This window comes from Halichoerus grypus, chromosome 10 (assembly GCF_964656455.1).
Source record: "Halichoerus grypus chromosome 10, mHalGry1.hap1.1, whole genome shotgun sequence".
Taxonomy (NCBI): domain Eukaryota; kingdom Metazoa; phylum Chordata; class Mammalia; order Carnivora; family Phocidae; genus Halichoerus; species Halichoerus grypus.
The window spans coordinates 52,654,477-52,680,966 of record NC_135721.1 but is presented as its reverse complement, the minus strand read 5'-3'; the positions used below and the strand labels follow the sequence as shown (position 1 = coordinate 52,680,966).

The following is a 26,490-nucleotide window of genomic DNA, read 5'->3' as shown; positions in this document are numbered from 1 at the left end:
AAAAGCAGCCCACAACTGCCTCAGCTGTCAGAGGAGGCTGAGCTTCTAACAGGACTTGTCTGACAGTGGACTCGGCTGTCTGTTTGTCCATCCGACATGGAGCCAAAACGGATCAGGGAGGGCTACCTTGTGAAGAGGGTAAGCAGAAGTACCACCTACAAGGGTATCACTGAAGATAGGGTGGGGGAGGATTGGTGCCTGGCTTTGGACTCTCTACCCACTCACTTTAGGAATGGTTTATGCTGAACCTATTGGGCTGACCCAGGAGAGCATGACGGCCTGTAGAGTGTTGGGAGGGAAACCAGCTCAAGTTCCACTGCGTTCTGTTTCTTAAAGGTGAACTAATCCAGCTCAGACATCAGCACAGCTTGATCTTGTGGGACTGAGAATTCTAGACTGCAGGGTCTGGAAGGTGGGGGCCTCAGCAAAATCTAAAGCATGATTTAGAGCGTTTTTGTCACGAGCCGCATGTGTATAGTATTCTGGAAGACTCACACTCTTGTGCTATAGAGGTTACTCAAAGAGATTATTCCTTTGTTACTTAAATTCCCCTCTTCTTATTTATTTATTTAGGAGAGGAAAAAGAAAAGGATTAAAGAGAAGCTGATATAATGACACAGTAACTGTACTTTATTGCTTGGACCATCTTTTTAAAATCGGTGCATAAAAAACCTTTTCTTTTTCTTAAGTTGGGCTCAAATCTCTTCATTGACCATTCTGAGTGATTTTGTATCATGTACTGCTAAGGTAGTAGGAAGTAATTTTGAAGTTTAGGGAATAGGGCACAAGTTTATTAAAAAATGCTTGGTCTCACTGGTATGGCTTCAAAAAATTGAATTTTCTTAGCACTGCTTGTTTTTCTCCGAATGCTGGGTGTATGCCATATCATCATGTGAATTCACACCGGGCTGGTTGGCATCCTGTGGGCAACACCTCTGGGAAAGATGTTCTCACAATGACCCAAGTGAGCTCAGCATGTCAGAAGTGAACTGAAGTCAGTACATTCTTTCAGACTCTTCAACTGAATGAGCACCTAATGTGACCATTTTAGGTCATTCGTTGGTTTAACATTTAGCCTAAAATGTTCTACTTATGAGGGGGTTAAGCAGCACACATTGCTGCCTGATTCTGTTTTGATTTAAAGCTGGAAGGGGGGTGTCTGCGTGGCTCTGTTGGTTGGGCATCTGCCTTTGGCTCGGGTCGTGGTCCCAGGGTCCTGGGATCGAGCCCCATGTCAGGCTCCCTGCTCAGTGGGGAGCCTGCTTCTCCCTCTCCTTCTGCCTCTCCCCCAGCTTGTGCTCTCTCTCTCTCTCACACACACACTCTCTCTCAAATAAATAAATAAATGGATCTTAAAAAAAAAAAAAAAAGCTGGAGGGGGCTTTAGATCACCTTGCCTCATTCCTCCATTTCCAGAAGAGGAAACTGAGACCAAGAAGCTGGGTGACTGCCCAAGGTCACATGGCTGTGACGGTTGATTCCAGCAACCCACTCGCTGGCTTTGGTTTCTGCCTCATGGTGCTGAACTCTGTCCAGTACACCAAGATTTTATTAGGGTCAGTGTAATGTGGTTTAGGTTTTGTAATGTATTTGGGGCAGTGAGAGTTATAAGTGGGTGCTGGAGAATAAAGGAGCCCACAGCTGATGTGCTCTTTAGCTAGCATAGCATCTCTAGCTATTTTGAAACATCCTTTGGAAAAGACACACATATACACACAGAGAGGTGTATGGGGATTCTTTGCAATAGATACCAATACTCTTTTTGAATGTTGAGTACTAATTGATGTTGGCCTTTCTTTCCTGATTGCTTGGGCTAGTATCTGGAGAAGAGCAAGTGAATGGAAACATTTTGCACTGAAAATTGCTGTTATTAAGTTTGTATGTTCACATTTTAAACTCCATAAATTATAAAAAATATAGAAGACTAAATCTCTAATAAGTGAGGCTGCCCCACTAGAAAATGGGGATAAAAGAGTTAGGTTTGTCAAGCTTACAGATTTATATTAATAGTTTTTAATCAGTGAGAGTAATTCTCTCAGATTATGGCCTATAAAAGCCAATTTAGAAAATGGACCTAGAAAAAAAGCACAGTGAAATTTCATATTGATATTTCCACAATTTCCATCTTCCTAATTTTCATGTCTATAATTTATATCTTCCATAATTTTTGCATTTTTCTCTGGGACCTTTTGAACAGTCTTTGTTATAATGTGTTAAGAGCCTCTAATTTATCATTTTGAAGGCATGCTTGATTCAGAAGTATTCCCTTTGTTGGCTACAGAACTACACCTGGGGGGCGCCTGGGTGGCTCAGTCGTTAAGCGTCTGCCTTCGGCTCAGGTCATGATCCCAGGGTCCTGGAGTCAAGCCCCGCATTGGGCTCCCTGCTCCGCGGGAAGCCTGCTTCTCCCTCTCCCACTCCCCCTGCTTGTGTTCCCTCTCTCGCTGTCTCTCTCTCTGTCAAATAAATAAATAAATAAATAAATCTTAAAAAAAAAGTGCTTAAAAAAAAAAACTACACCTGAAGCCAGAATTTCCCAGTAATGTTTTTAGACGTTAGGTTTCTTTCAGTTACCTCATACATATGGATTAAAAACGATGTATGTCAGGACCCGAGCACATAGTAGGTGCTATATATGTCATCCTGATTATAGCAGTACCGACATACACTTCTGTAGATAAGGTCCTTTTCTAGATGCTAACAGGGATATGTACTGGTGCCTGGGTTGGTTGTCGAGCTAATAGTGAAGAGAGGACCATGGAAATCTTTCTCTGGCAAGGCTGTTAGATGCCTTGACTATGGTTATTGATGTTAGAACATGACAAGCAGTAATATATGAATCTCGCTTCATTTACTTTTTTCTCGTGGGCAGTTTAAGATACCTGGGTAGTAATAAAGATATCTTTTTCCCTATGTCTTGTTTTGTGAGATAACTTTATTGGAGATAAGATGTTTTGGGTGGCAAAATACAATATTAGAAATGCTGGTGCAAGGATTTTGTCAAGTCAGAAATCTTGGGGTCAACAGTCAATGGCATTGACTATGAAATGTTCTTGCTTTTCTTCTGTGCAAGATAACTACACACATTCTACAATTCCAGTTTCCTCCTTTGCCTCCTGCCTAAGGTCTTTATTTTTTTATTTTATTTTTTTTAAAGATTTTATTTATTTGACAGAGAGAGACACAGCCAGAGAGGGAACACCAGCAGGGGGAGTGGCAGAGGGAGAAGCAGGCTTCCTGCAGAGCAGGGAGCCTGATGCGGGGCTCGATCCCAGGACCCTGGGATCATGACCTGAGCTGAAGGCAGATGCTTAACGACTGAGCCACCCAGGCGCCCTGCCTAAGGTCTTTAAATAGAAATTATGGTTAGAGAAGGAGGGAAAATACATGATTCTGTCACTTTGCAATTTTTTTATTCTAAGTAAGACCTAGATTTCCTTGTCCCAGAGTCTTGACACTTTTGACTTTTAGGAAAAAAAAAAAAAAAAAGCACTTCGAGCTGACCATACAGCAGCTAACAACTGTACGATCATGATCTCATTCAATCCTAATCACCCTCTGTGATATTACCCTTATCCCCATCTTACAGATGAGAAAACTGAGGCTCAGAGAGACTGTGTGACTTGCCCACAGTCAAACCGCTGGTAAGAGGATGACCTGGGATTCAAATCCACGCTTGCCTAACAGCAAAGCCCACCATCTTATTGATCCCATTTAGCATTCTAAAAGGCAGGCTTACCCAAGCCAGCAAAAGGGAGGTTAGACAAATTTATCAGAGCTAGAGTGGGGCCTGGACAAATTGCACTGTTTGCAAGATCGGGTTTAGTAACCTCAACCTCCCTTTGTCTCTGATTTGGGGTTAATTCCAACCAGTAAACCTAGATATCTTTCGGATGTCCTTGAAACCATATTACTGATCTGGATATGTTTATAATCAATCATAGCTTTAAAAAAGATAGATAAAGAGAGAGAGAGAGAGAGGAGCAATTTCTATGCAATGAATAAGCTAGACTCCACCAAGTCATGTCCCATACCAACCTCATTTCTAGAGGTTTCTGGAGCTTCTGTTCTGCAACTCAGCAGTGTGGCCTCAATGTCATGAAGAGCCATGCCTAACTGCGTTACTTGGGGCCCTCACGGGCTCATTTTGCAGTGATTTTCTTCTCCAGAGCACTGCTGCTCTGGAGCCAACTTTCACCCCATGGCCTACAGACTGAAATCTTCTCTGTCTATGTGGTTACCATTTTTTGAGCACCCTATAAGCTAGCCTCCGGGCTAAGCCCTTTAGTATATTATCTCATTTAATCTCCCTTAAGTATATGATCTCATTTAATCTTTGCAACAGTGGAAGTAGGTGCTTTATTACTTTCATTTTACAGGTGAGGAGACAAACTTTTGGAAAAATTAAATAACTTGTCTAAGGCCACACAGCCTGGAAGAGGCAAAGTTGAGATTTGAAAGTGAAGCCCCGAGACTCCAGAAATCATTGTGTTGAGCACTTGGTACCATTTCTCTATTGCTCACCTCACATATTTTTATTGAGAAATTGTCCAATTTAGACTTTTTACTTATGTAAAAAATATACTCCTGAACAGATTAGTTTCCTTGCCTTCAAAGAATTTAAATAGGTACAAAATGACCATTTATCGGGGATGTTATACAAGTGATTTCACGGATCAGTCTGGAAAACTAGCTGATACAATTTACAAGGTAGCAGAAATCAGGACTTTAATACAACAGCAACTTAAGATGACCTGTCCCATGAGTATGGGAGGATAGATGACACTTATTCACAGTTCTGCTTTAGTTAGATATGTAGTTTTGCTCATAATACGATTTCCTTTGAATTCCAGCTAAGCAGCAATGGCAACGTATGGAAAGAGAAGTCTGAGGGGAAGGGAAAGGAAGTTAAAGGAGATGTCTGCACTCTGTGGGAGGCGTCTGGGAGGGGTTCGCAACACCAAATTCAAATTGCCCCAACCCACAGCAGTGAGTCATGGCTTCTTTCAGCGAAGCCACACAAAACAGGCCTCTGTTTGTGCGCTGGTCACACTTAACTGGAGCTGTTGATGAAGGTTGCTCTCTCCCCCCGGTTAAGGTGGGGACAGTTTAAGCAGAGACTGCCTCTTGGTCAATTTTACACCCCAACCCCCAGGCCTGTGTCTGAAGCACAGGAGTTGTTTTACCCTAATATGTTGAATGACGGTGTCTCAAAGAAAGAAATCTGCCGGAAATAGACCCAAGAAATCAGGGTTCCGTATTATAGTAACTTAAAGTATTAGAAAACATTTCCAATGGAGTATTCAGTTTTAGATGATCATGTTAAATGTTTTTAAGATGTATTTATTTTTGGCTTGTAGGTGACACCCAAGGTTTGGCAGGGCATTGTAAATAGAAGACTCAAGGGATAGAAAGGACAATAGGTTTTTTGGAATAGGTGTGTAGAATCTGAGAGTTGAAAGGAATATTGAGTATTTTAATAAGTATTTCATTGACCTTTCCCATGTGTGGCTTACATTTGTTTTACTAATTCGCTAACAAGCATGCTGGAATACCTCTTGTGACAGGGAACTCACTAATTTAAATTTCTCCCTTAAGTTATGCAGCAGACTGGTTTTTTTTTTTTTTTTCCCCTGAAACCTCCACCTGTTGGGCCTCCAAACAGTCTATGATAATGTTTCACACCTTTGAAGACAGTCCTCATCTGCTCTACCTGTCCCCTTATGGGCCAAAACCTAGCTGCTTCCCCCAATAATTCTCCGAGAGAGAGAGATGCCAACTTGTCACCTTCTTTTGAACAGGCCCCGGTTATCTGCAGCTTTGAGGTTTCCTGAACTCAAGGCCATTCTCCAGGTGCACTTATGAGCACAGAATTACAGGGAATAAGGAGTATTTATTGGGTGCTTACTGTGTTCTAGATATTCCCCTAAGCAATTTACACAGAATATTTTATTTAATCTCCCAATAACACTAAGAAAGAGATAGTAGCATTATCCCCGTTAGCCAGATGTAGAAAATGAGGTTTAAAAACTTGCTCAAGGTCACATTACTAGAATGTGGCAGAGCTGGGATTTGAGCCTGGGCTATTCAGCTCCAGATCCATGGTCACCTACTGGCTATTCTCCATTTAAAGTTAGAATATTACTTTCATCACTTTAGATCTTGTGCTTCTATTTATATAGCCTACAATGACTTGAATTTTTTTGACAGCCCACATCAAACTGCTGACTCACAGAGCTCCTTTTTTTTTTTCACATGGCAATTTCCCCAAATCTTCACCAATACATTTTATACATCTTTTGAAAAATTTTATTAAATAAAAAGATTATACCTTGTTTAATTTTAATTTGCATTTCTTTGAATGCTGTTGAAGCAGTGCATTTTCGTGTTTATTCAATCCAGGCTTTTCTTCTTCTGAGAATTGCCTGTGTATATTGTTTGCCCATTTAAAAAATTAGGAGTGTTTGTATATTTCTAATTGACTCTAATGTGTTTAAAAAATATATTAAAAACATTAACCTTTAATTATATGAGAATACATTATAAATATCCACACATTAATATTTGCTTTTCAGTTGTTATAGGATTTTTTTTAATGTACAGAAGTGTAGTTTTGTATATGACCAAATATCTTGTCCTTTGAGGTTTCTTCCTTTGGTGTCATGCATTGTCAGACTCTTGTTCGCTAAGGTATACCAGTCCCAGGATGATGAACAGTTGTTTGCCCAGAAATTTTAAATCTGACTCAGCATCTAAAACCAGCCCATTGTGACATGAAATTGTTTAGGTTTTGGCCTATAATGGGAAAAAACAGACATATGTTCTATATATGTATGAAAACATGAAACATATCTATAAAATCATGATATAATATGGTTTAGGTATGTTTTATGATTATTTACACGATTATTTTTACTCGATTATAAACAAGTCCCTATGTTTATAATTATGTAATATACATTAAATATTATACATTTATGATATATATTTTTATATATATGTGCATATATATTTGAGCTTATATATATGGCTAAATGGCCTAAAGATTTTCGTTTAAAATCCAGAATTACTCACAGTTATGTAAGAACAGAAATGAAGATGGCATCTGAAGGAAAATGGAAAGAGCATAACATTGAGAATCAGGAGACCTGGATTCTAGTCAACTGGGCAGGTGGACCAGGCCCAGTCACTTAAATGGGCCTCAACATTCTTCCCGGTAGGATGAGTGTTGGTAGATGATCCTAAATGCCTTTCTGGCACGGACGCTCCATGATCACACTCCCAGGTGTGCTACTGAATGGGCATCAAGAAGCTTGGGGACAGAAGGGGTAAATATAGGGGTGGCCGAGGAGAGGTGCTGTCAGGTTACTCCAGTGAGCAGCTGCACAAATAGCTGAGAGGAGAGAGATCACACACAATTTCACCACCCTAACCTAATTCACCACTGCCAAGCCTGGAAGACAAGCTTCCACTTTATAAATGGTCAGATTTCTTTTGTTTTATGGAACTTCGGCCTCCTTTCAGTGCATGAGCCTGAATCCCAGATGACACATTCTCCTCTGAGTGAGCTGACAGAGGCCCTAAGGCTACGTTTGAATTAGGAAAGCCCAAACTCCTTTTGAACAGTTGGCTCTGGAGTAGCTTTATTTTAATTGTCTACAGAAGGAATGCAGTGCTGGCTGACCTCTCCCAGTTTATCCCAGTTCCAAGGTCAAAAGCCCTGAGTCATTATGGCCATTATAAATCTTTGATAAGGCCTGAGGTAGGATATAAAATTTTGGACTTGAAAGGCATTTTTGCAGTCATCTAGCCCAACTTCTTGCTCCTACCTCTGTGAATAGATCTTTGATTATTTTTAGTTATTTTGCTTTTTTATTAGATAGATTTCCCATATTTCTCTAAAAATACATCCTGAATTTTGATATATAGTAGTGCCATGGGTTGTTCATTTATTTATTAATTTTTCTCAATTATTTTGAAAAATTTCAAACCCACAGAGAAATAGGAAAAACAGTAGATTACCTAGATTTAGCAACTGTTAACACAAGGATGCATTTGCTTTCTCTCTCTCTACCTCTGTATCTCTGTATAAATACACACACACACACACACACACACACACACATTTTTACCCTGAGATCTTTGAGAATAATTTGCAGACATCATGCTACCTCACGCCTAAATACTTCAACATATATCTTCTAAGAAGTAGGACATTCTCCCGGTTTCCAAATTGGATGGACCATTCTGCGCTCCTGCCAGCCACGTATGGGAGTTCCAGTTACCGTCTGTGCCAAATCTTGCTCTTCTTAATCTTTTTAATTTTAGATACTCTCGTGGGTGTGTAGAGGTATCTCATTTGGTTTTAATCTGCATTTCCCTGGTGAAAAATGATTTTGAACACCTTTTCAGAGGCTTTCTGGATATCCTCTTTAACAAAAAGTCTCTTTCGGTCTTTTGCCCATTTAAAAAATAGATTGTTTGTATTTTTCTTACTAATTTGCAGGAGCTCTTTATATTCTGAATATGAGTTTCTCTCAGATAGATATAAAACAGAAAGGTATTATTATTTCATGTGTTGGCATGGGGTCTGACATTGCTTATTTTTTAAACAGGGAAATAATCCAGTGGTAGTATGGATAGTTATTCTGCCTGTGCAGAAAAGAGATAGTGTGTTCTAATTTAAAATTATTTTTTCAGTAACTAAAACAAAGGAAACACTTGGACAAGCAAAACGATAGTCTGCAAGTATTTATCTTTGTTGCATAAACAGTCTTCCTTTTGGGCAACTGGACCTTTATATAGAAGCTCTCTGTATTTTAAGATAAGCAGCAGGATCTGCTGGGAGCTGGATGATAATTCTGTTTTGTGGTAGTCATGACAAGGTGACACCATGGGTTCAAAGATGAGAAGCAAAGAACCTCTTCCTTTTCCAAAGTCCTCCCAAAATATAGACAAGAAAGAGACTTTCTTGATGTAGTCAGAATGGTTAGTTTATTGCTACAAGTGTGGTTGGCATTAACCCCAACTGAAAACATTTTAAATAAGGATTTTCCTTATTCACTCTGATGTTACAGGACATTTTGCAAGTGATTTTCATACAACTTATCCATGCTCATACACAAGGCTGCTCTCTGAGTTTCTTCTTGATGTTCATATTCCCATAAAATCTGATGAGGCCAAAGGATGGAAGTAACTGCAGCTAGCATTCCACCACTTAGGGCTTCCATGCCCATGGTCAAAACAGCTATTGGATTATGACACTTTTCCAGTGAGTCTGGCCTCAGGCATCAGCTACTATTCAGTCTGAATTGGCACTTGAGATCTATTTGCAATCCCTAAGTGGAATGAACACAGTGGGCAGAGTTGGGAGCAGAAAATAAGCCACAGAAAGCCAGCCTGAAATGCATAAGAAGGAGAATAGAGAGCCATATCATATTCCCTTGGTAATGGCCCATGGGAAGCTTAAGACCTGCTTATAGATGTATATATATTTTATCTTAAAAAAATTTTTTTTTTAATTTCCATCTGAATGGCAGTCCCCTTCTCTCCTGAAGGCTGCTTTCCCACCAGCCTGGTCACACAAATGTGCATCACCTGCATCCACACTGGCCAAAGCTAGGCTATTTGCCAAGTTATGCACCATCTATAGAATAGTTTTAGAAGACATTGTTGTGTAGCTCTTTTTGTTGTCATTACAGGGAAGTGTGTTCAACACCTGGAAACCCATGTGGGTTGTACTGTTAGAAGATGGAATTGAATTCTATAAGAAGAAAAGTGACAACAGCCCCAAGGGAATGATTCCCCTGAAAGGAAGCACACTGACTAGCCCTTGTCAAGACTTTGGCAAAAGGATGGTGAGTCAACATCTCTAGCCACAGTGGACACCTTGTCGTGCACTGACCTTTAAGCCTGTGATAGCCCACAGCGTGAATGGTGCTCCCTGGGTCTGTTCCTCTTACCACCACCCACACTCCACCCTGGGCATTTGGGTTTCTGTTGGCCAAGCACTTCCAGAATGAGGTTGACTCAGCTGCTGTGCTTCATAAGGGACCTCAGCCCTTTGAAAAGAATCATTCTTAATGGGATGTGTTTTGATTTTTAGTTTGTGTTTAAGATCACTACGACCAAACAGCAGGACCACTTCTTCCAGGCAGCCTTCCTGGAGGAGAGAGATGCCTGGGTTCGGGACATCAAGAAGGCCATTAAATGCATTGAAGGAGGTCAAAAGTTTGCAAGGAAATCCACCAGGAGGTCCATTCGGCTGCCAGAAACCGTTGACTTAGGGTGATTTTTCTGTGTTTGCTTCACTCCACCCCTTCTTCATCCCCCAACCCCCTCACCTCCCTGCTATGGAAATCTTACAACAGATCCTGCTGCAAGGCTTGCTTTGGTCACCTCTGAAGGCTGTATCCACTCTTCCAAGTTGAGACTGGCACTTGGTATACTGAGATGTTTACATAAGTCTAAAGGAGTGATTAAAGCCTCTCCAAAGCCTAGCAGCTAAGGAGAGGAGGCTAATGGAGTATAAATTCCCTCATTTTGGGCAATCTTGGCAGAGAGAGAGAGAATGCATAATTGTATTTATGAAGTAGCCATAATAACTTAGTCTTGAAAGTAAGGTTCAGGATCTCTAGATAGGTAGAAAAAGGCAGGGGCTATGTGTCAAAGCGGGTAAGGTTTCAAGTTCAAGTTCTTGCATTTACACAGCCAACAAGAGCCAGTCAAGGTGAACACCCATTCTGGGCAGAAGCCATTGATGCCCTGACTTGGTTTAATGGTCTCTTATGTTGGCTGGTTTGGAATTGCAGGTGATAGTTGTTGCCTAAAGGTTTTCAGAGGCTCATAGGTAAATTCAGCACCTGCCAGGGGTTGGGAACAAGGTTTCTTCCTTCGTGCATGTTTCACATCTCCTCTTTCCCTAGAGTCTCTTCACTTCTTGCTAGTTTTGTTTTTTATGTTGAACATATCCTGAAACAGGAGCCCTGCCAGGAAGAATTCCATGTTGGTTGCTTAACATGTCCAACAAGGATTCTGTTTATAAAATGGGAAGGGTTTCTAGGAGGAGACTGAAAAAAACCCCTTCTGCATGCCCAACACAGGTCTTAGCATATCACAGGGATTTAATAAAGTTTGCGCTTTGAGCTTGGTGAGAATAAGCACCTTCCCTCACCAAGAAAGCTTTTTGGTAAAGAGACAGTGCCCAGTCCAGCTGTAGTTGCTGGGAAAGGTCGGCAAGTGACCATGTTTCTGGCCACAGCTGTCAGTGCTAGGTGGGAATGATGCTTGTGCTCCTTGGAGCCACAGGATACATGAAAGTGGACTTCTGTTTTGTGGTCTGCAATTTCTCTGATAAGGCCATTTTTAATTTATTACTTCAAGTACAAAAATGAGAGCTTGCTGTCTCTCAATTTTTAGAATAAGAGAAAAGCTTAGTCAAAACATTCACTTTCTTGGAGGCAATTATCAACAACAGATGGTCTCTTGAAGGACACTTAAAGAACTGAGACACGAGGATTGAGGGCAATTAAAGATCTAGAATGTGAATGGACAATTGGTCCTGAGAACCTCTCATCTTGGCACCTAACTGGGGTAACTCTCTACCTCAGGCACTCAAAGTTAAATCACTAAAGACCTTAATGAATGTAAGAGACATTAGGTACCTTCCTAGTATATTTTGCTCAGTGCTGAAAGTATTGAGCCACAGAATCATCCAAATATGAGCCCAGCCCTTTACTTATGATCCAGTGGAGAGACTAGGCTCAGGGGCCGCCTGAGGATGGGGGAAGCCTGTGGTCCTGGCTAGCCTCTTCGTGGTGGCGACTCCCAGGGAGGATTTGCCACTCTGCAGTCTCCTCACTCACCTGTCTGTTTTCATCTCTGCGCAGTGCCTTGTACCTGTCCATGAAAGATACGGAGAAAGGAATAAAAGAGCTGAATCTAGAGAAGGACAAGAAGATTTTTAATCATTGCTTCACAGGTAAAAGGCCTTGCAAGTCTGAAATGGGGCACCCGGGGAAGGCAATATTTAGATCTCGCTCAGCCTCGCCTGTGGGAGGGGGTGTGAAGCCTAGTGGTGAACTGGGTCATAGAATACAGATTGGTGAACATGAGAATTGAACTTCCCCAGGGTGGAAACAGAAAAAAAGGTGGAAAAGAACTCTGTTGTTCAAGCTAAAGTTTTGGAAGTTCAAGCTAATCAACCAAAGGGTCTCTGCCTCACCCCCATACTCCAAATAAATGACATTATGTTGAAATAGACACAGCATTGAACGAGATGATAAGCAGGAATCAAGGTATACAATGTAAGACTTAAGTGACAATACTAGAGATGTCTGAGGCTGCGCCGGGTCAGGCACTAAGTGTCATGAATTTAGGTAGATGGCATGGATGTTAAAAACATGTTCTTTGGAGCCAGACTGCCTTAGTTCAAATCCTGGTTCTGCCACTCACTTGCTATAAAACCTCAGACCAATAACTTGACTCCCTGGGCTTCACTTTCCTTGTCTATAGAATGGGGATAATCATAGTGCACCTACTTTATAGGCTTGCTGTAATGTGTTTAGGACAGTGCCTGGTACACACTAAATACTATATGGTGTGAGCTCTCAGGGTGGTTATTATAATTAAGAGGTCACATGTCTGCGCAGACAATTCTGAGTTCAGAAGAGAAAGAACTGAAGAGGTTGTTGGGATGAACAGAAGTAGGCACCTAAATTTTACCCAAAGAGATGGTGGCATTTCATTAAGTATGGTGAGGACAAAGTTATGGGGCAGAGATATCCAGAATACGCATCCAGAAGAAGAAAATGACCAGCTTGGTAGAGCTCATGGGTTCATTAGGGGGCTAAATGGGACACACAGTTTGGGACCAGGTTGTTAGAAGCTGGGCATGTCTATCTTACGGTGACAGAAGAGATCAAGAGAGGAAAACTCTGAAAAGTTCCAACAGCTGTAGAACCTGAGGGGCTATGCAATCAACAGATAATTCATGAAAATAGTTCAGGTCAAAGCCAGGAAGGTGAAGGTGTGATCTGCAGTAGGAGGGTAGTATCCCATGGGAATCAGCTTCAGAGAGTTAAGGTTGTAGCCTAATAGCATCAGAAAAGTTAAGGCTGAAATTTGGGATCAAGATACTAAGCTGTGGCAGTGGTAAGGGAAACTGACAAGAGCATGGCAGGGCCCTAACTCTAGCAGGAGTGACATCACTAAGACAGATCCTCTAGAAAAGGAAGAGGACAAGTAAGAGGTTCTGAAATAGGTCTGGGCACAAGGTCCAGGCCATACTTATTCCCTGTGTAATGTGTTACTGAGTCCCAGAGTATAGGGCTAGAACTTTTGAGTCTTGTCCATCGAAGGTCAGTGGGTTCTAGAAATTCAGGTGGGCTCCAGTTTTCCTGTGGGAGCCTGGTGGTCTCAGTGGAGAAACAAGACAATGGCAGAGACTGGGACTCAGGCACTGCTGACAAGTAATGGAGGACCTTGAATGTTGGGTGACAGGGAGATGGAACTTGTCTTTCCAAGCTTCAGCTTCAGCATGACTGACTGAGCAAATATGAACTCTAGGGTTAGAAAACTTGAGTGAAGGGCCATTACCGGTGCAACTCAGGCCTAAGGTCATTTAAACTCTCTGGGCCTTAATTTTCTCATTCTTAAATGAGGTCTGTAATTATTGCCCTAATTCTTTTATAGGGTCACTATGAGGATTAAGAGCAGAAATGCAGTATTAATTAGTTTATCCTTCTACAAAAGAAAAGTGGGTAAAAGCCTTTCATATACGAAATTCATGGAAGGCTCACTAACCAACTCCTGTTTCAAAGATGGTATATCCTATTGCTCTCGCTTTGACGACCCGGAGCTTGTTGCCTGTTACCTTGACTCCCTGGTTGGCTACATTTGTACAGAATATGCCATTTTTAATACAAAGCTTCACTGTAGCTTGCTAATAATCCAGTTGATGGGTCAATTTCCTTTTATCCTCTTTGCAATCCTCTCTTGAGGCAGAAGTTTGAGTAGATGACTTCTCAAGGTCATTACTAGACCCTGCAAGTGACGCGATCAAATTTTAATTTAGGACCATACATGTCTGATCATGTTATTTTCTGCTTAAAAACTTGCAATGGTTCTTCATCGCCAAGTTTCTTAATATGCCGTCAAAGCGCTCCCACTCACCTTGTGCCTTCCTCTCTCTTGTTTCACCTTCTTTTCACCAGCTCTGCCCTCCACCCCCCAAAGGGGCTGCTTCATGCCTGTGAGGCTCTGTTCCCATGCTGCTGCTCCCTCAACCTGTGCTGGTTCCCGTTTCACGTGCTTGGCAAACACTTACTCATATTTTAAGCCTGAGCCCTACGCTACTTCCTTTATGAATTTTTTCCCAACAGTGCATGCCAGCCCCCCTACCCTACCACCCTATTTCACACTTTCTTGCAGATTTGACCCTGTAGCTCCACTGTATTGCATTGATCCACGGCAGAAGGCAGAAGGCTTGTTACAGTCCTTAAGTTTATCCCATCTCTTCCTTTCAGACTCCCCGAGGGAGCATCCCCAATATCCATCACAGCACTTAGCACCCAGTAGCTGCTCAATAAGTGTCTGTTCATTAGTGGAGTAAATGAGTGAGTTAGTAAAACCTGTTTCTTTGAAGCATGCATTGCTCCTGAAGGAGCATGTAGATGCTTTTAAAAACCTTCTACAGGGTGCCTTTTGTTTTCAAGTATCTATCCCACTGATCTCATTTTTCCTTCTTGGAATAACAGGGAACACGGGACAAGTCAGACACGTGGGGGCTCTGGAGCTCTTCAGGGGTGACTGTCAGTGGCTTGTTCTTTGGTACTTTGGTAAGGAGCATTAACCTTCCTTCTGATGATCCCATCCAGGTAACTGTGTCATTGACTGGCTGGTGTCCAATAAGTCCGTTCGGAATCGCCAGGAAGGCCTCATGATTGCCTCCTCGTTGCTCGGTGAAGGGTACCTGCAGCCCGCTGGAGAACTGTCCAAGAATGCAGCAGATGGAACTGCTGAAAACCCTTTCCTGGACAACCCCGATGCCTTCTACTACTTTGTAAGTGAGAAATGCTACCCAGTTACTCTTCCTGGAACAGGTGCTGCCCCTTGCAGATTCTACATTGATTTTAATATATATCCCCATGTGCAAAAGACAGGACCCAGCCCCGTGGAGAGTAGTGAGATGTCTCTGACTTGTCCTCCTCTGCAATGCCTGCTGTATCCAGTGATTCAGTTTGAAGAAAAAGGTTGTTTCCTTGAATAATTTTTTTTAAATGGACTTTTAAAACTTTATTCTTAGTCTAAGCAGTAATTCATCTATAAAAACTTATTAGACCCTAGTACATTCCAGGCACTCTCCTAGACAAAGGAGATACAGTAGTTAAAAAAAAAAAAGGGGGGGCAAAAATTATGGCCCTCAAGGAGCTTCCTTTCCAGAGTGAGATCTGTAAAATCACAATGTGCCAGTTGCATTTTTCCAAATATATATTATAATACACTACTCTTTTTTTTATCTTTTTATTTATTTTTATTTTTTATTTATTTATTTTTTTAAATTTTATTATGTTAGTCACCATACGATACACCATTGGTTTTTGATGTGGTGATCCACGATCCATTGTTTTCGTATAACACCCAGTGCTCCATGCAGTACGTGCCCTCCTTAATACCCATCACCGGGCTAACCCATCCCCCCACCCCCTCCCCTCTAAAACCCTGTTCGTTTCTCAGAGTCCATAGTCTCTCATGGTTCATCTCTCCCTCCAATTCCCCCCCCTTTTTCCCTTCCTTCTCCTAATGTCCTCCATGCTATTCCTTATGTTCCACAAATAAGTGAAACCATATGATAATTGACTTTCTCTGCTTGACTTACTTCACTTAGCATAATCTCCTCCAGTCCCATCCATTATAATACACTACTCTTAACACAGAAGGTGTCCATCCACATCCTCTCCCCCAATCATCTTGTTTATCTCCCATGTACGCTTACCCCAGATTGGGAAACACTACATTGCACAATATGGACCTAATCTTGTGCCATATGAGAAAGCCAAGAACCGTGGGTCTCTAGGGGGATTTTGGCAGTTTTGTTTCAATTTGGGGTCCGAGAGCAAAAGTTAGGAAGCTACTTAAGAGAACCACCTTCTTACAAAAATGAAGTGAATATCCCCGAGAGAGTTTCATTTCACTTTGGGGGAAGTTCCACTGTCAGTTTTTTTTTTTTTTTCCAGACCTTTGATCTGGTTGTTTATAGCCATTTAAATGTGGGATTCTAAAAATACCCGCCAGAGCGGCTTTTCTTCCTCTGTATGATTCATTACCAGCTTATAGCTGAGCAAGTCCCAGTTCCCTCTTGACCTCAGAACATGAGACTGGATGGACCCATCATGCTCTTGGTCTTCTCATAGTAGAAGGGGCTAAGTAGTAAAGGTCATAATGGAGATTGTGTCATGCAGTGTCTTATGTATGAGCCAACTCTGCTTTCAAGGACGTGGCCATGAGGGGCCAAGAGAAGGAAGGCTTTGAGCAAGGAAGAAATGTGCTGAGCTAGACTTACAGTATCACTTGGGGAACCCAAGAAAATGAAAGGATACTGACAAGGTCACACTTGAGTGGAGATGAGAGAGCATCTAGCAACACGAAACAAGCAGCTAGAGACAAGAAATGGGGAAGGGACATGAGCTCATCAAGGAAGACCTTCATTTTTGATTTTTTATTTTTTTAAAGATTTTATTTATTTGACACAGAGAGACACGGGGAGAGAGGGAACACAAGCAGGGGGAGTGGGAGAGGGAGAAGCAGGCTTCCCGTGGAGCAGGGAGCCCGATGCAGGGCTCGATCCCAGGACGCTGGGATCATGACCTGAGCCAAAGGCAGATGCTTAATGACTGAGCCACCCAGGCACCCCCAAGGAAGACCTTTAAAGTTTAGGTTGGGGTATGAACCACAGTAGGAAGGAGAAAAGGAGCCTACTCCAGTGGCTGGAGGGCAGAGAGAGAAAGGAAAATGTACAAGTAGCCATCTGCCTAAGACTGGTAAACAAACTTGCTGTTTGGTTTCCCAATAGCCAGATAGCGGGTTCTTCTGTGAAGAGAATTCCAGTGATGATGATGTGATTCTGAAAGAAGAATTCAGAGGGGTCATTATCAAGCAGGGATGTTTACTGAAGCAGGTGAGTGGCCACCACTATTCCCTTCTTGTCTTTTTCCTCTTACCAAGTCCTTTTTACTTCTATGTTACCAAATGGCATTTGGAGAAGATCATGTACCACTGAAAGCAAGGAAATCGTATCCCAGACTGTGGGTAGGACATGGGGAGACCGAATCCAGGGCACGCCTGAAGCCAATTCTGCAGGAGCCACAGCAGACAAAGGTCCAATCCAGTCCTATGGCATGCGCTCCATCCTGCGGGGAGGTCACGAGCAGTTAGATGACAGGTCTCCACAGGCACAGGCCACTGTCAGTCGGGGAGGCAACGGCTAGGGTGGACTGAAGAGCTCTAGTTGGTTACCAGATGCTAAGGCACAGGATGTCGAGAGGTAAGAGAATGCAAAGGCAGGAACTGAGTGAGGAAGCCAGGGCCAGCACCTGGCTTGGTGGGAATATTCAGGGTGAGAAAACTGATCCTAGTGTATGGTATCATAGAAACTAAAGCTGCTTTCTAAAGCCAAGGTTTTGCTTTCCCAGCTGTGCTGTGAGCTGTCTTCCAGGCACTGCTTAGTATATAAAGTATGGGACTGAGATTTAACTTACCTCATAAAAGGACCCCGAACTTGCAGGGTGAAGAGGAAAGAACCGAAGTTGAGCCTATATTCATATTTATTTTTTTAATTTAATTTAATTTTTTTAAAAGATTTTATTTATTTATTTGACAGAGAGAGAGACAGCGAGAGAGGGAACACAAGAAGGGGGAGTGGGAGAGGGAGAAGCATGCTTCCCACGGAGCAGGGAGCCCGATGTGGGGCTCGATCCCAGGACCCTGGGATCATGACCTGAGCCGAAGGCAGACGCTTAACGACTGAGCCACCCAGGCACCCCCTATATTCACATTTAAAAAGAACTTTGGACTAGTTGAAATTAGGTATAGATATGGATTTTGAATTTCACTCGGGGAAGTGGGGCATTATGGGAAAAACTGACCTTAAGATCAGGTTTTGAGAGAACAGGGTCCTAAGAGATACTACAGCAAAGATGTAGAAAGAGTTAATTCACAGATGATTCTAACAACTTTTATGACAGGGGGACCACTGACTAGATTGAAGGAAAGTATAGGAGTAGGGCCAGCCTTCGATAGGGAAGGTTCTGGCAATTGTGAATTTTGCCCATCACCAGCTCCCTCTGGTTCTGCCAAATGTTCCCATGTTCCTGGCTCTTTGATTATAGGGGATGGAAGGTGGATGTTAAGACAAGAGGAACTTGGGAAGGAATTTCATTATTTCCTTATTTTGTTGATTCTGTCTATAATTCTATTTTGTTATCAGTTTGACTGTTCTTGACTTAGTTGACAAGTCTTAGTCTAGAGTGCAGCCCTGAGAAAAGTAAACATGAAGGTTGAAAAGGGTAGACAAAGTCTGTGTTGGACTGAAGTCATGTTTGGGCAAAGCACCCCACTGGGTGCCCTGGACAGTCAAAAAATTGGCTGAGGGTAATGGTTATCTGAGTGTGTGTTGAAGATACTGGAGACTTGAAGTAGGCTTACTTCTGTGTTTTTCTTCACATCCCTTTACTTGGCTTTTGATAGGTACAATTTAGCCTTAGCTAGCCCAGTTGGTACACATTTTAATCCTCCAGGGATCTGTTAAAATTGCACCCCAGGCCAATTAAATCAGTCTCTGGATTTTACAGCCCTTCAAGTGATTCTGATGTGTGGCCAAGGCTGAGAACCACAGAGCTAGCCTTTTTCTTAAAAGTGAATTTATCCTATTATCAAAATACCACTATTTAGGGGCACCTGGGTGGCTCAGTCATTAAGCGTCTGCCTTTGGCTCAGGTCATGATCCCAGGGTCCTGGGATTGATCCCTGCATCAGGCTCCCTGCTCGGTGGGAAGCCTACTTCTCCCTCTCCCACTCCCTCTGCTTGTGTTCCTGCTCTCGCTATCTCTCTCTCTCTCTCTATTTAAATAGTCATCCCTCTTAGCCTCCTCTTAACATAAAGAAAACAGAAATCTATGTGTATTCAGGAATTTTGTTCATTTCCAATATTCTTTCCTCTAATTTTTGGGGGAGAGAGAGGGAACAGAAACCTCTTCTATTTTGATTGATGGCCCCCCTTTAATGTTTCCAACCTCTTAGCTCAGTGGTTTATAACCTGGTTCATATCAAAACCACCCAAGGGAGTTAAAAAAAATTTTTCAAGTGTCATAAAGCTAAACCATTCTGTGTCTGCTGTTGGGAGTTAGCCAGGGTTAACATGTGTAGAAAACTTATCATGAAAAAGGACACCTATGTCCCACACCTCACAGGTAGAAAGTAGCTGTGTCCAACTGGAGGTCAGTCATCCCCCTATTCTTCCCACTTCTTCCATCCCAGAGGAAATAATTCTACTTGGGGGATGCAGCAAGTTTGAGGATGAATGATAATGAATTATATTCAATATAGTGCCTTTAATATAATTCATTCTGTTGTGACAATGAATAAAATATCTAATTTCTCAACCACGTGTAGGTTTTTTGATGAAGGATAATGTATTATATGTGTTTTTCTCATGTCTGTTGCACAGTTCAGCATCCTTGGTCTATAATAGATAATAAATCTTTGTAGATCAAATGAATATAAGTAGCTGGCAGATCAGCAACAATTCTTAGAAACCCCAGGCATGCACACATTCCTTAAAATCCCCCAGGAAATACTCATTAAATGAAGGATGGCAGATACCCACTTACTAACACTAAACTTTTCAACATATCACATTGTGATGTCAGTGAGGGCTTAAAGGTCATAGGTAGCTGGCCAGGGTTGGCTGATTTCACATCCTCCTGTGGCCTTCCTCTTCCACAATTCATAAGAACTTGTTATTCACCCAGTGGTTGTGTGAGAGATCCTGAGATGTGTGTGCACAAGTCAGGAGGAAATGGTGTCGGGCAGAAACTTGAGTATTCTCATCTTATGGGCAACATTAGCTAAGGCAAAGAGCAAGAATTTGTAAAAAGAATTTTAGAAACTGATGCTTTGCAAAAGCCATTTTAGATATGATGTACAGATAGAAATATTCTCTGTTCTCCCATTTGACTCTATAGGGTTCCCGGCTTCATCCTTCAGGCAAGTAAACGTGTCTTTGGAGATGAGCTCCTTGACCAAATGCTTGGCCAAATAATTAGACCCATTCTTGAAAGCTCTCTTCAAACTCCTTTGACCTGGCATTATGATGGAGGCACTGTTTGCTAAAACCATAAATGTTTCACTATTTTCTATATGAGCACAATGAAAAATACAGGAAAATTTGTATGTGTGCCTGTCAATACGTGGTGATTTAGAATTAACAAATAATATGCTTCATATTGGCAAGATAGAAACTATATATCTTCTAATCTAACATATATATATTTTTGTTATTGGAGATATTTGAGTCATTTGAACTTTCCATGGGAAATAATGAAATCAGGTTTACCATGACATTTAAAAAAATTGTTATAAGCTAATTGAAGAAACTGGGTAATTCAAGGCAATTACAAACAGATATGAAGCAGCTTCTGGGGTGAGATTCTCTATGCCAGGCACAGGGCTGGGTATTAGAGGAACAAAGGTAAACAAGACACAAATCCTGCCTTCCAAACTCACAGTCTAAATGACATCATTCTGTTGCGAAAGCCCAGGTCCTATTCACTTTCATCATGTCTGTCGCAGTGCCGATTCCTTCCCATTTCCATTGCTGCTACCTGATATTAGTTCCTAGTAATTCTACGTGTGGATTGTTGCAATCATTTCCCAATGACCTTCTTTTTACCTTATTATCTTTCCCCTGGCTTATCTTTAATCTAGCCAGCTGGTCCATCCTATATATGGTTGCCATATTAATCTTCCTAAAATGTGATTGTACTTTTTTCACTTCTGACTCAGAAGCTATCAGCAACGACCCTCGCCTTGTATTTCAAGTCTCTTTCTACTTTCCCAAATTTGCCTCTGCTGTTCCTCATGAACCCTGTGCTCTAGCTAGACTGGTCTTAGTCACCAATGTCTGCATATGCCTGGTATGTTCCCACTGCTGCTTTTTTGTTGTCAAGCCTTCCTATCCACCTCTTTTCACCCATCTGACTCCTGTGTGTCCTATGTGAATAAGTCCAGATCTTTATGAGGCTCTCTTTGACATCCCAAACCCACAACTACATATCCCACATATAATTCCCTTGAAATCCATTATCCATACCAATTACTTGATTTGGACATTTGCTATTTTATATTTCCACATAGGTTATAAACTCTTTGAAGAGTAGGGCTATGTCTTAATCTCTTTATATCCCCCATGTTACCTAATAACATACGATGTATGTACCTTGTATATAATACCATCTTATATAATACTAAAGCTGGAAGCCAATCTTAGAAGTAATTAATCCATGGGGCGCCTGGGTGGTTCAGTCGGTTAAGCATCTGACTCCTGGTTTCGGCTCAAGTCATGATCTTCGGGTCCTGGGATTCAGCCCCGTGTTGAGCCCCAAGTCGGGCTCTGTGCTCAGCATGGAGTCTGCTTGTTCCTCTCCCTCTGCTCCTCCTCCTGCGTGTGCTCTCTCTCTCTCACACAAATAAATAAAATCTTTAAAAACAGAAAGGAATAATTAATCCATAATATCATAACATCCAAATTGTTCACTGGCCCTAGGGCTATCTCCCTGACAAAGACCTGGGTTGGGCCCTGGTTCTTCTGGAGATAATATTTCATCTTTTTTTTTTCTTTTTTCAATTCAACAAAGACTTATTCTGTAGCTACGATGTGTACAGAGTAATGCCAAGAACTCATCATTCCTCTTCTTATGTTGATCCTGGATATAGGGGCACAGGAGGAAGAACTGGAAAGTGAGGAAGTTCATTCTGAGAGAAGACCCTGCCTACCTGCACTACTACGACCCCGCTGGGGTGAGAGTCTGGGGTCCACAAACCCATCGCGCTCAAAGCCTCCGCTGTATCTGCTATCTGGGCCTCCCATTCTCCTTTCTGCCTGGTTTCTCTCCCCATTTTCTCTTTAGCCTCCCACTCCTTTTCCTCCTGCTCTCTTCTCCCTTTTCCTCTCCCCTTTCACTGTGAAGATGTGAGGTCTTAGGCTTTGAGACCAGCATAGGCTCAGGGATGAAAGAAAATATCACTATATTGTCATTTACTTGGTCAACTCAACATATTTTTTTTGTTTGTACCAATCTGATATTTTCAGAGGAATTCAACCAGTCCAATTCATTGTTCTTGGTTTAATATGCACAAAAGTGATAATTCCTCCTGTGAGCCAATTTGGATGAGAGCATTGAGTAAGTCCAGCCATTTGGGCTGTTGGCTATTCAGAAGAGGGCCTTTTCCTTAATAAAAGGAGCCAAATCTAAAGTGTAAAGACAGCTCCGTTTGGGTTGGGTCCTCAGCCTCTGCTTGTAGTGCAGGTTCTTTGATTCTGTCCTGCGAGGGTTATGCCACTGTGTCAGTTTCAGGGGGGCCAAAGAGCTCTGGAAACGTGCAGCGGTTCTCTCATGGGACATGGTGAGGCGGTCTCTCCACCTGCCCTGCCACTTTCCTCTAGGACGGAAACTCAGATTGACTTGTGTCTCCTTGTCCAGCCTCCCTGAGTAAAGTGGGGGGTGGAGGCTCTGGAAGGGGTTTTCTTCAGTCTCCTTCTGCTCTTACCCATTTGGGATGCCCTAATCTATACCAGAGAGAGTCAGTGTGGCTTTTGCGCCAATGGGATAAGGCACATTCATACGCTGGAAACATAACGAAGGACTCCTCTCTTCTCTAGGGGGAAGATCCTCTGGGAGCAATTCACTTGAGAGGCTGTGTGGTGACTTCAGTGGAGAGCAACCCCGATGGTAAGAATGAATTTTTGTGGGGCGCCTGGGTGGCTCAGATGGTTAAGCGTCTGCCTTCGGCTCAGGTCATGATCCCAGGGTCCTGGGATCGAGTCCCACATCCGGCTCCCTGCTCAGCAGAGAGCCTGCTTCTCCCTCTCCCTCTGCACCTCCCCCTGCTCATGCGCTCTCTCTCTCTCTGTCTCCCTCTGTCTCAAATGAATAATAAAAAAAAATCTTAAAAATAAAAAGAATGAATTTTTGTTTGACAGAGGTGTGTCTGCTCAGGTTTCCTTCCCACACCTGGGCATCCTGACCAACAGCAATCGATCACTCACTTAATCAATCAGGCTAGGCATGAATGAATTTCCGCCTGAACACCTGGGAGAAACCAAGAGTTATTTTCTCCCAGATGCTGCCCTGGCTCTTTGGGCCTTGGAAAAGAGGAGTGGCTTTCTAGATGCCTTGAGTAAATCTTGGAGCAATGCTGAGAAAAACCTTCCCCTCGGAGCTGGCTTAGATGGAGAGACTTGTTACCTCTTGATGGCTGTAATTGAGCCATGCCATTCCTTAAAGGGGACCTTTAACATATCCAGACCAAGAAATCTCCCACAGATTTGTGCAGTGAGTCAGGGTAGTGAATGGAAGGTGCACCTGGTTTATAGTTATGTCTGTGCTAGTCGATTAGTGGCATGGTCTTGGGTGAATCACCTAATGAATCCGGGCCTTAGCTCCTCCTCTGGAACGAGGGGTCACACTAGTGACCTCTGGGTCCCAGATCACAAGTCGAAGATGTGGTGCATGGAATAACCATGCCGGTGTAGGCTGACTTCACAGGTGCGGGAATGAGGGGTGTCCCAGGGGAGAGGTGGTTTAGACAGCCCGGCCCTGGTTTTGCCACGTCGTTTTGGGTTTATGATGTTATAGAGGCTGCCAGGAAAATACCACAGCTGGAAGAGCTAGATTTTTACTACTCCTGAGATCTGCTCACTGTCCTCTCCTCATAGAATGATGATTTTTGATTTGATGTGGATGCTTTAAGTCACATTATTGGCCAGATTACTATTTTTCGGTCTTTCAGCAGAGACTCTAACTTAGCCTGTGGTAAAAACAAGTTCAGGCTCTACTGGTGGCCCTGGAAGTGGGTCTGGGTTTTTGGTTTTGTTTTTATTTTTAATATATCAGAGTCAGCTCTTGGTTCATAGTATGAGTACAGGAAATGTATTCATTAGGCGCTATTAGAGGTACTCATTAGACACAATTGGTGTGCAAAAGTGAGAAATTTAGTTTGCTTGTAAACTATAAAAGAAAATGTTTGTCCTTGAGTATTTTGCTGATTTCTTAAGCACACATGCTCACACACATGCACGGAATCATACTATGGACTTATCTATATAAACACTATATATATATATACACATAATTATACAATAAATATATATGATCATACAATGATGGTAAGTTTGAAAACCATATATTTAATTTTCTTAGGACACTAACAAACTTAAAATTGCATTCCTTGCAAAAGGAGGGTGAACTGGGCGGTCTTTCCGGTGCACGCGTGCTGTCATTCACTTTCTTTTTCAGCAGTCAGGAAGAGTGAAGAAGAGAACCTCTTTGAGATCATCACTGCTGATGAAGTTCATTATTTCTTGCAAGCGGCCACCTCCAAGGAGCGTACTGAGTGGATCAAAGCCATCCAGGTGGCCTCCCGGACTGGGAAGTGAGAATATTTCTGCAGCTCATTGTCACTCTCCCAAGGGAACCCCACGGAGAGGCTGGGTCTGGGACCTGTCCATTTCTGGTGACACATCAATGAGAAAGGGCCCAGAGTTGGGAAATTTTCGTCTGCAGAGGTTCTGAATGTAACTAACCACATGCTGCGTCCTGTTCACCCGCACCGACCACATTGTTCACTGAAGCCTCTCTGTGTACCTCAAGCAGATATAAAAAACTGTGTGGCCTGGCTTCGCTGCTTAATCTCTTCAGGCCCGAGCTTCAGAGCCAAAAGCCCTGTGATTCTAATACCCATGGAAGTGAAAATGTCTCTAGTTGCCCAGTAAGTAAGTGTCACTCTTAGGCTCAGTCTTGGCCTTCAGAACCTGACGCATTCTTCCCTTTAAATCTGTTCCCAATCTGTACTGGAGGGGCTAGGCATAAACCTCTTGTTCCCGTTTGCCACGTCCTCTTGCTCATGCATCATGAAGGAGAACTTTCTTCTTCCTTCCTCACTCTGACCAGAAACTTCCTGAAAGCGAGTGCCCCAGTGGCAGCTTTTAGGTTGAAGCCTTCTATCACTTACTAGAGCCTGGAAAGTTCTATCTTCTGAGAAAATGACCCAAGGAAACCAGGCATAGCCGAGGGTCTTTTCCGTGCCCTGAAGCCACCTAGAGCCGGCATATTCCCCTCCCACTTGAGGCTGATCTGAGACGCATGTATCTTCGTCCCTTTCCGGAGCATTTCTCTATCATTGATTATAATTAGGAGGGGGAACTCCAAATCTTTGAGGTTCTGTTTCAATTGAATGTTTGCAGGAAAAAGTGGTCAGATGGGTTCCCTCCATGGGTGAAGGGCCTGGGGGGCTGGACTGAAGGCAAGCAGACTGAATGATGGGCTTTGACAAAGCACTGAGACGACTTAAGTCCAGACAGAACTCACGGAGGTGGCCGTCTACACTGCAGCGCCTTCAATTCCCTGGTCAGTGATACTCGCGTTGTCCCTGAGCTTTAGGCACAAGCTGTAGTCGCCCTTGCTTGGCCTCTGCAGGGCCTCATGAACCCATTACCAACCAGAGTGATCTGACCTAGATTCAAATGGGGCACCTGTTTTCAACTTTGGACCTGTCCACCAACGAATGATTCTAACCCCAATTTGAGAAAAACCCCAGGTATGTGTGTGGAGGTGCATTTTCCAGTTTTGGATTTCTAACTTTAAGGCTCTAGTGAGAAAGGAGAGCAGAAAATTCTTCCTGATTTTATCACCTCCCCTCTTTCCCTCCCCCAATTGCACATAATATCCATGAAGCTACTCCTCCTCCCAGGTTGTTTTCTCAATGGCCTAGGGGTAAAATGTTACCTTTCTTCTAATTCTTTAGTAAGCTGTCTTCTTAGAGCATGCACAATAGTTTTTCTACATTCAGTGTTAAAAGTATTTATTAATATGGAGTCAACTTTATGTTTTGAAATAAACATGACCATGTTTAGTGTCTCTTTGGTGTGATGGATCTGATGTTTTGCTTCCCATTGATGACTCTCCTTTTCTACACCCCACTTTCACTTCCTGAGGATAATACCATCTCTCATCTCTCAAGTCATCTCAATGACTTTAGAACATTTTTTTTTTTAAAACAAAATCAGTCTATTCCAGGGAATAAGGCAAATATGGGGACAATAAAAAGTAAGTATCACTAATTTTTTTTTTAAAGATTTTTTATTTATTTATTTGACAGAGAGAGACACAGCGAGAAAGGGAACACAAGCAGGGGGAAAGGGAGAGGGAGAAGCAG

The 26,490-nt window shown here is 42.5% G+C and overlaps 1 protein-coding gene across 4 annotated transcripts; it reads left to right on the top strand.

The window, feature by feature from the left end:
* PLEK (pleckstrin) lies at positions 1–26,192 on the top strand. Of its 4 annotated transcripts, none has more exons than XM_036078624.2 (9): positions 1–138; positions 9,702–9,857; positions 10,106–10,287; positions 11,889–11,980; positions 14,877–15,061; positions 17,072–17,176; positions 21,991–22,074; positions 22,937–23,006; positions 24,576–26,192. In XM_036078624.2, the coding sequence occupies exons 1-9, from the start codon at positions 97–99 to the stop codon at positions 24,710–24,712; spliced, it is 1,053 nt and encodes a 350-aa protein (XP_035934517.1). In that variant the 5' UTR covers positions 1–96; the 3' UTR covers positions 24,713–26,192. The 4 variants fall into 4 exon arrangements, with proteins under 4 accessions (XP_035934517.1, XP_035934516.1, XP_077912585.1 ...); XM_036078623.2 differs by having other exon boundaries at positions 24,573–26,192; XM_078056459.1 differs by having other exon boundaries at positions 9,681–9,857.
* The last annotated feature ends 298 nt before the right edge of the window (positions 26,193–26,490 follow it).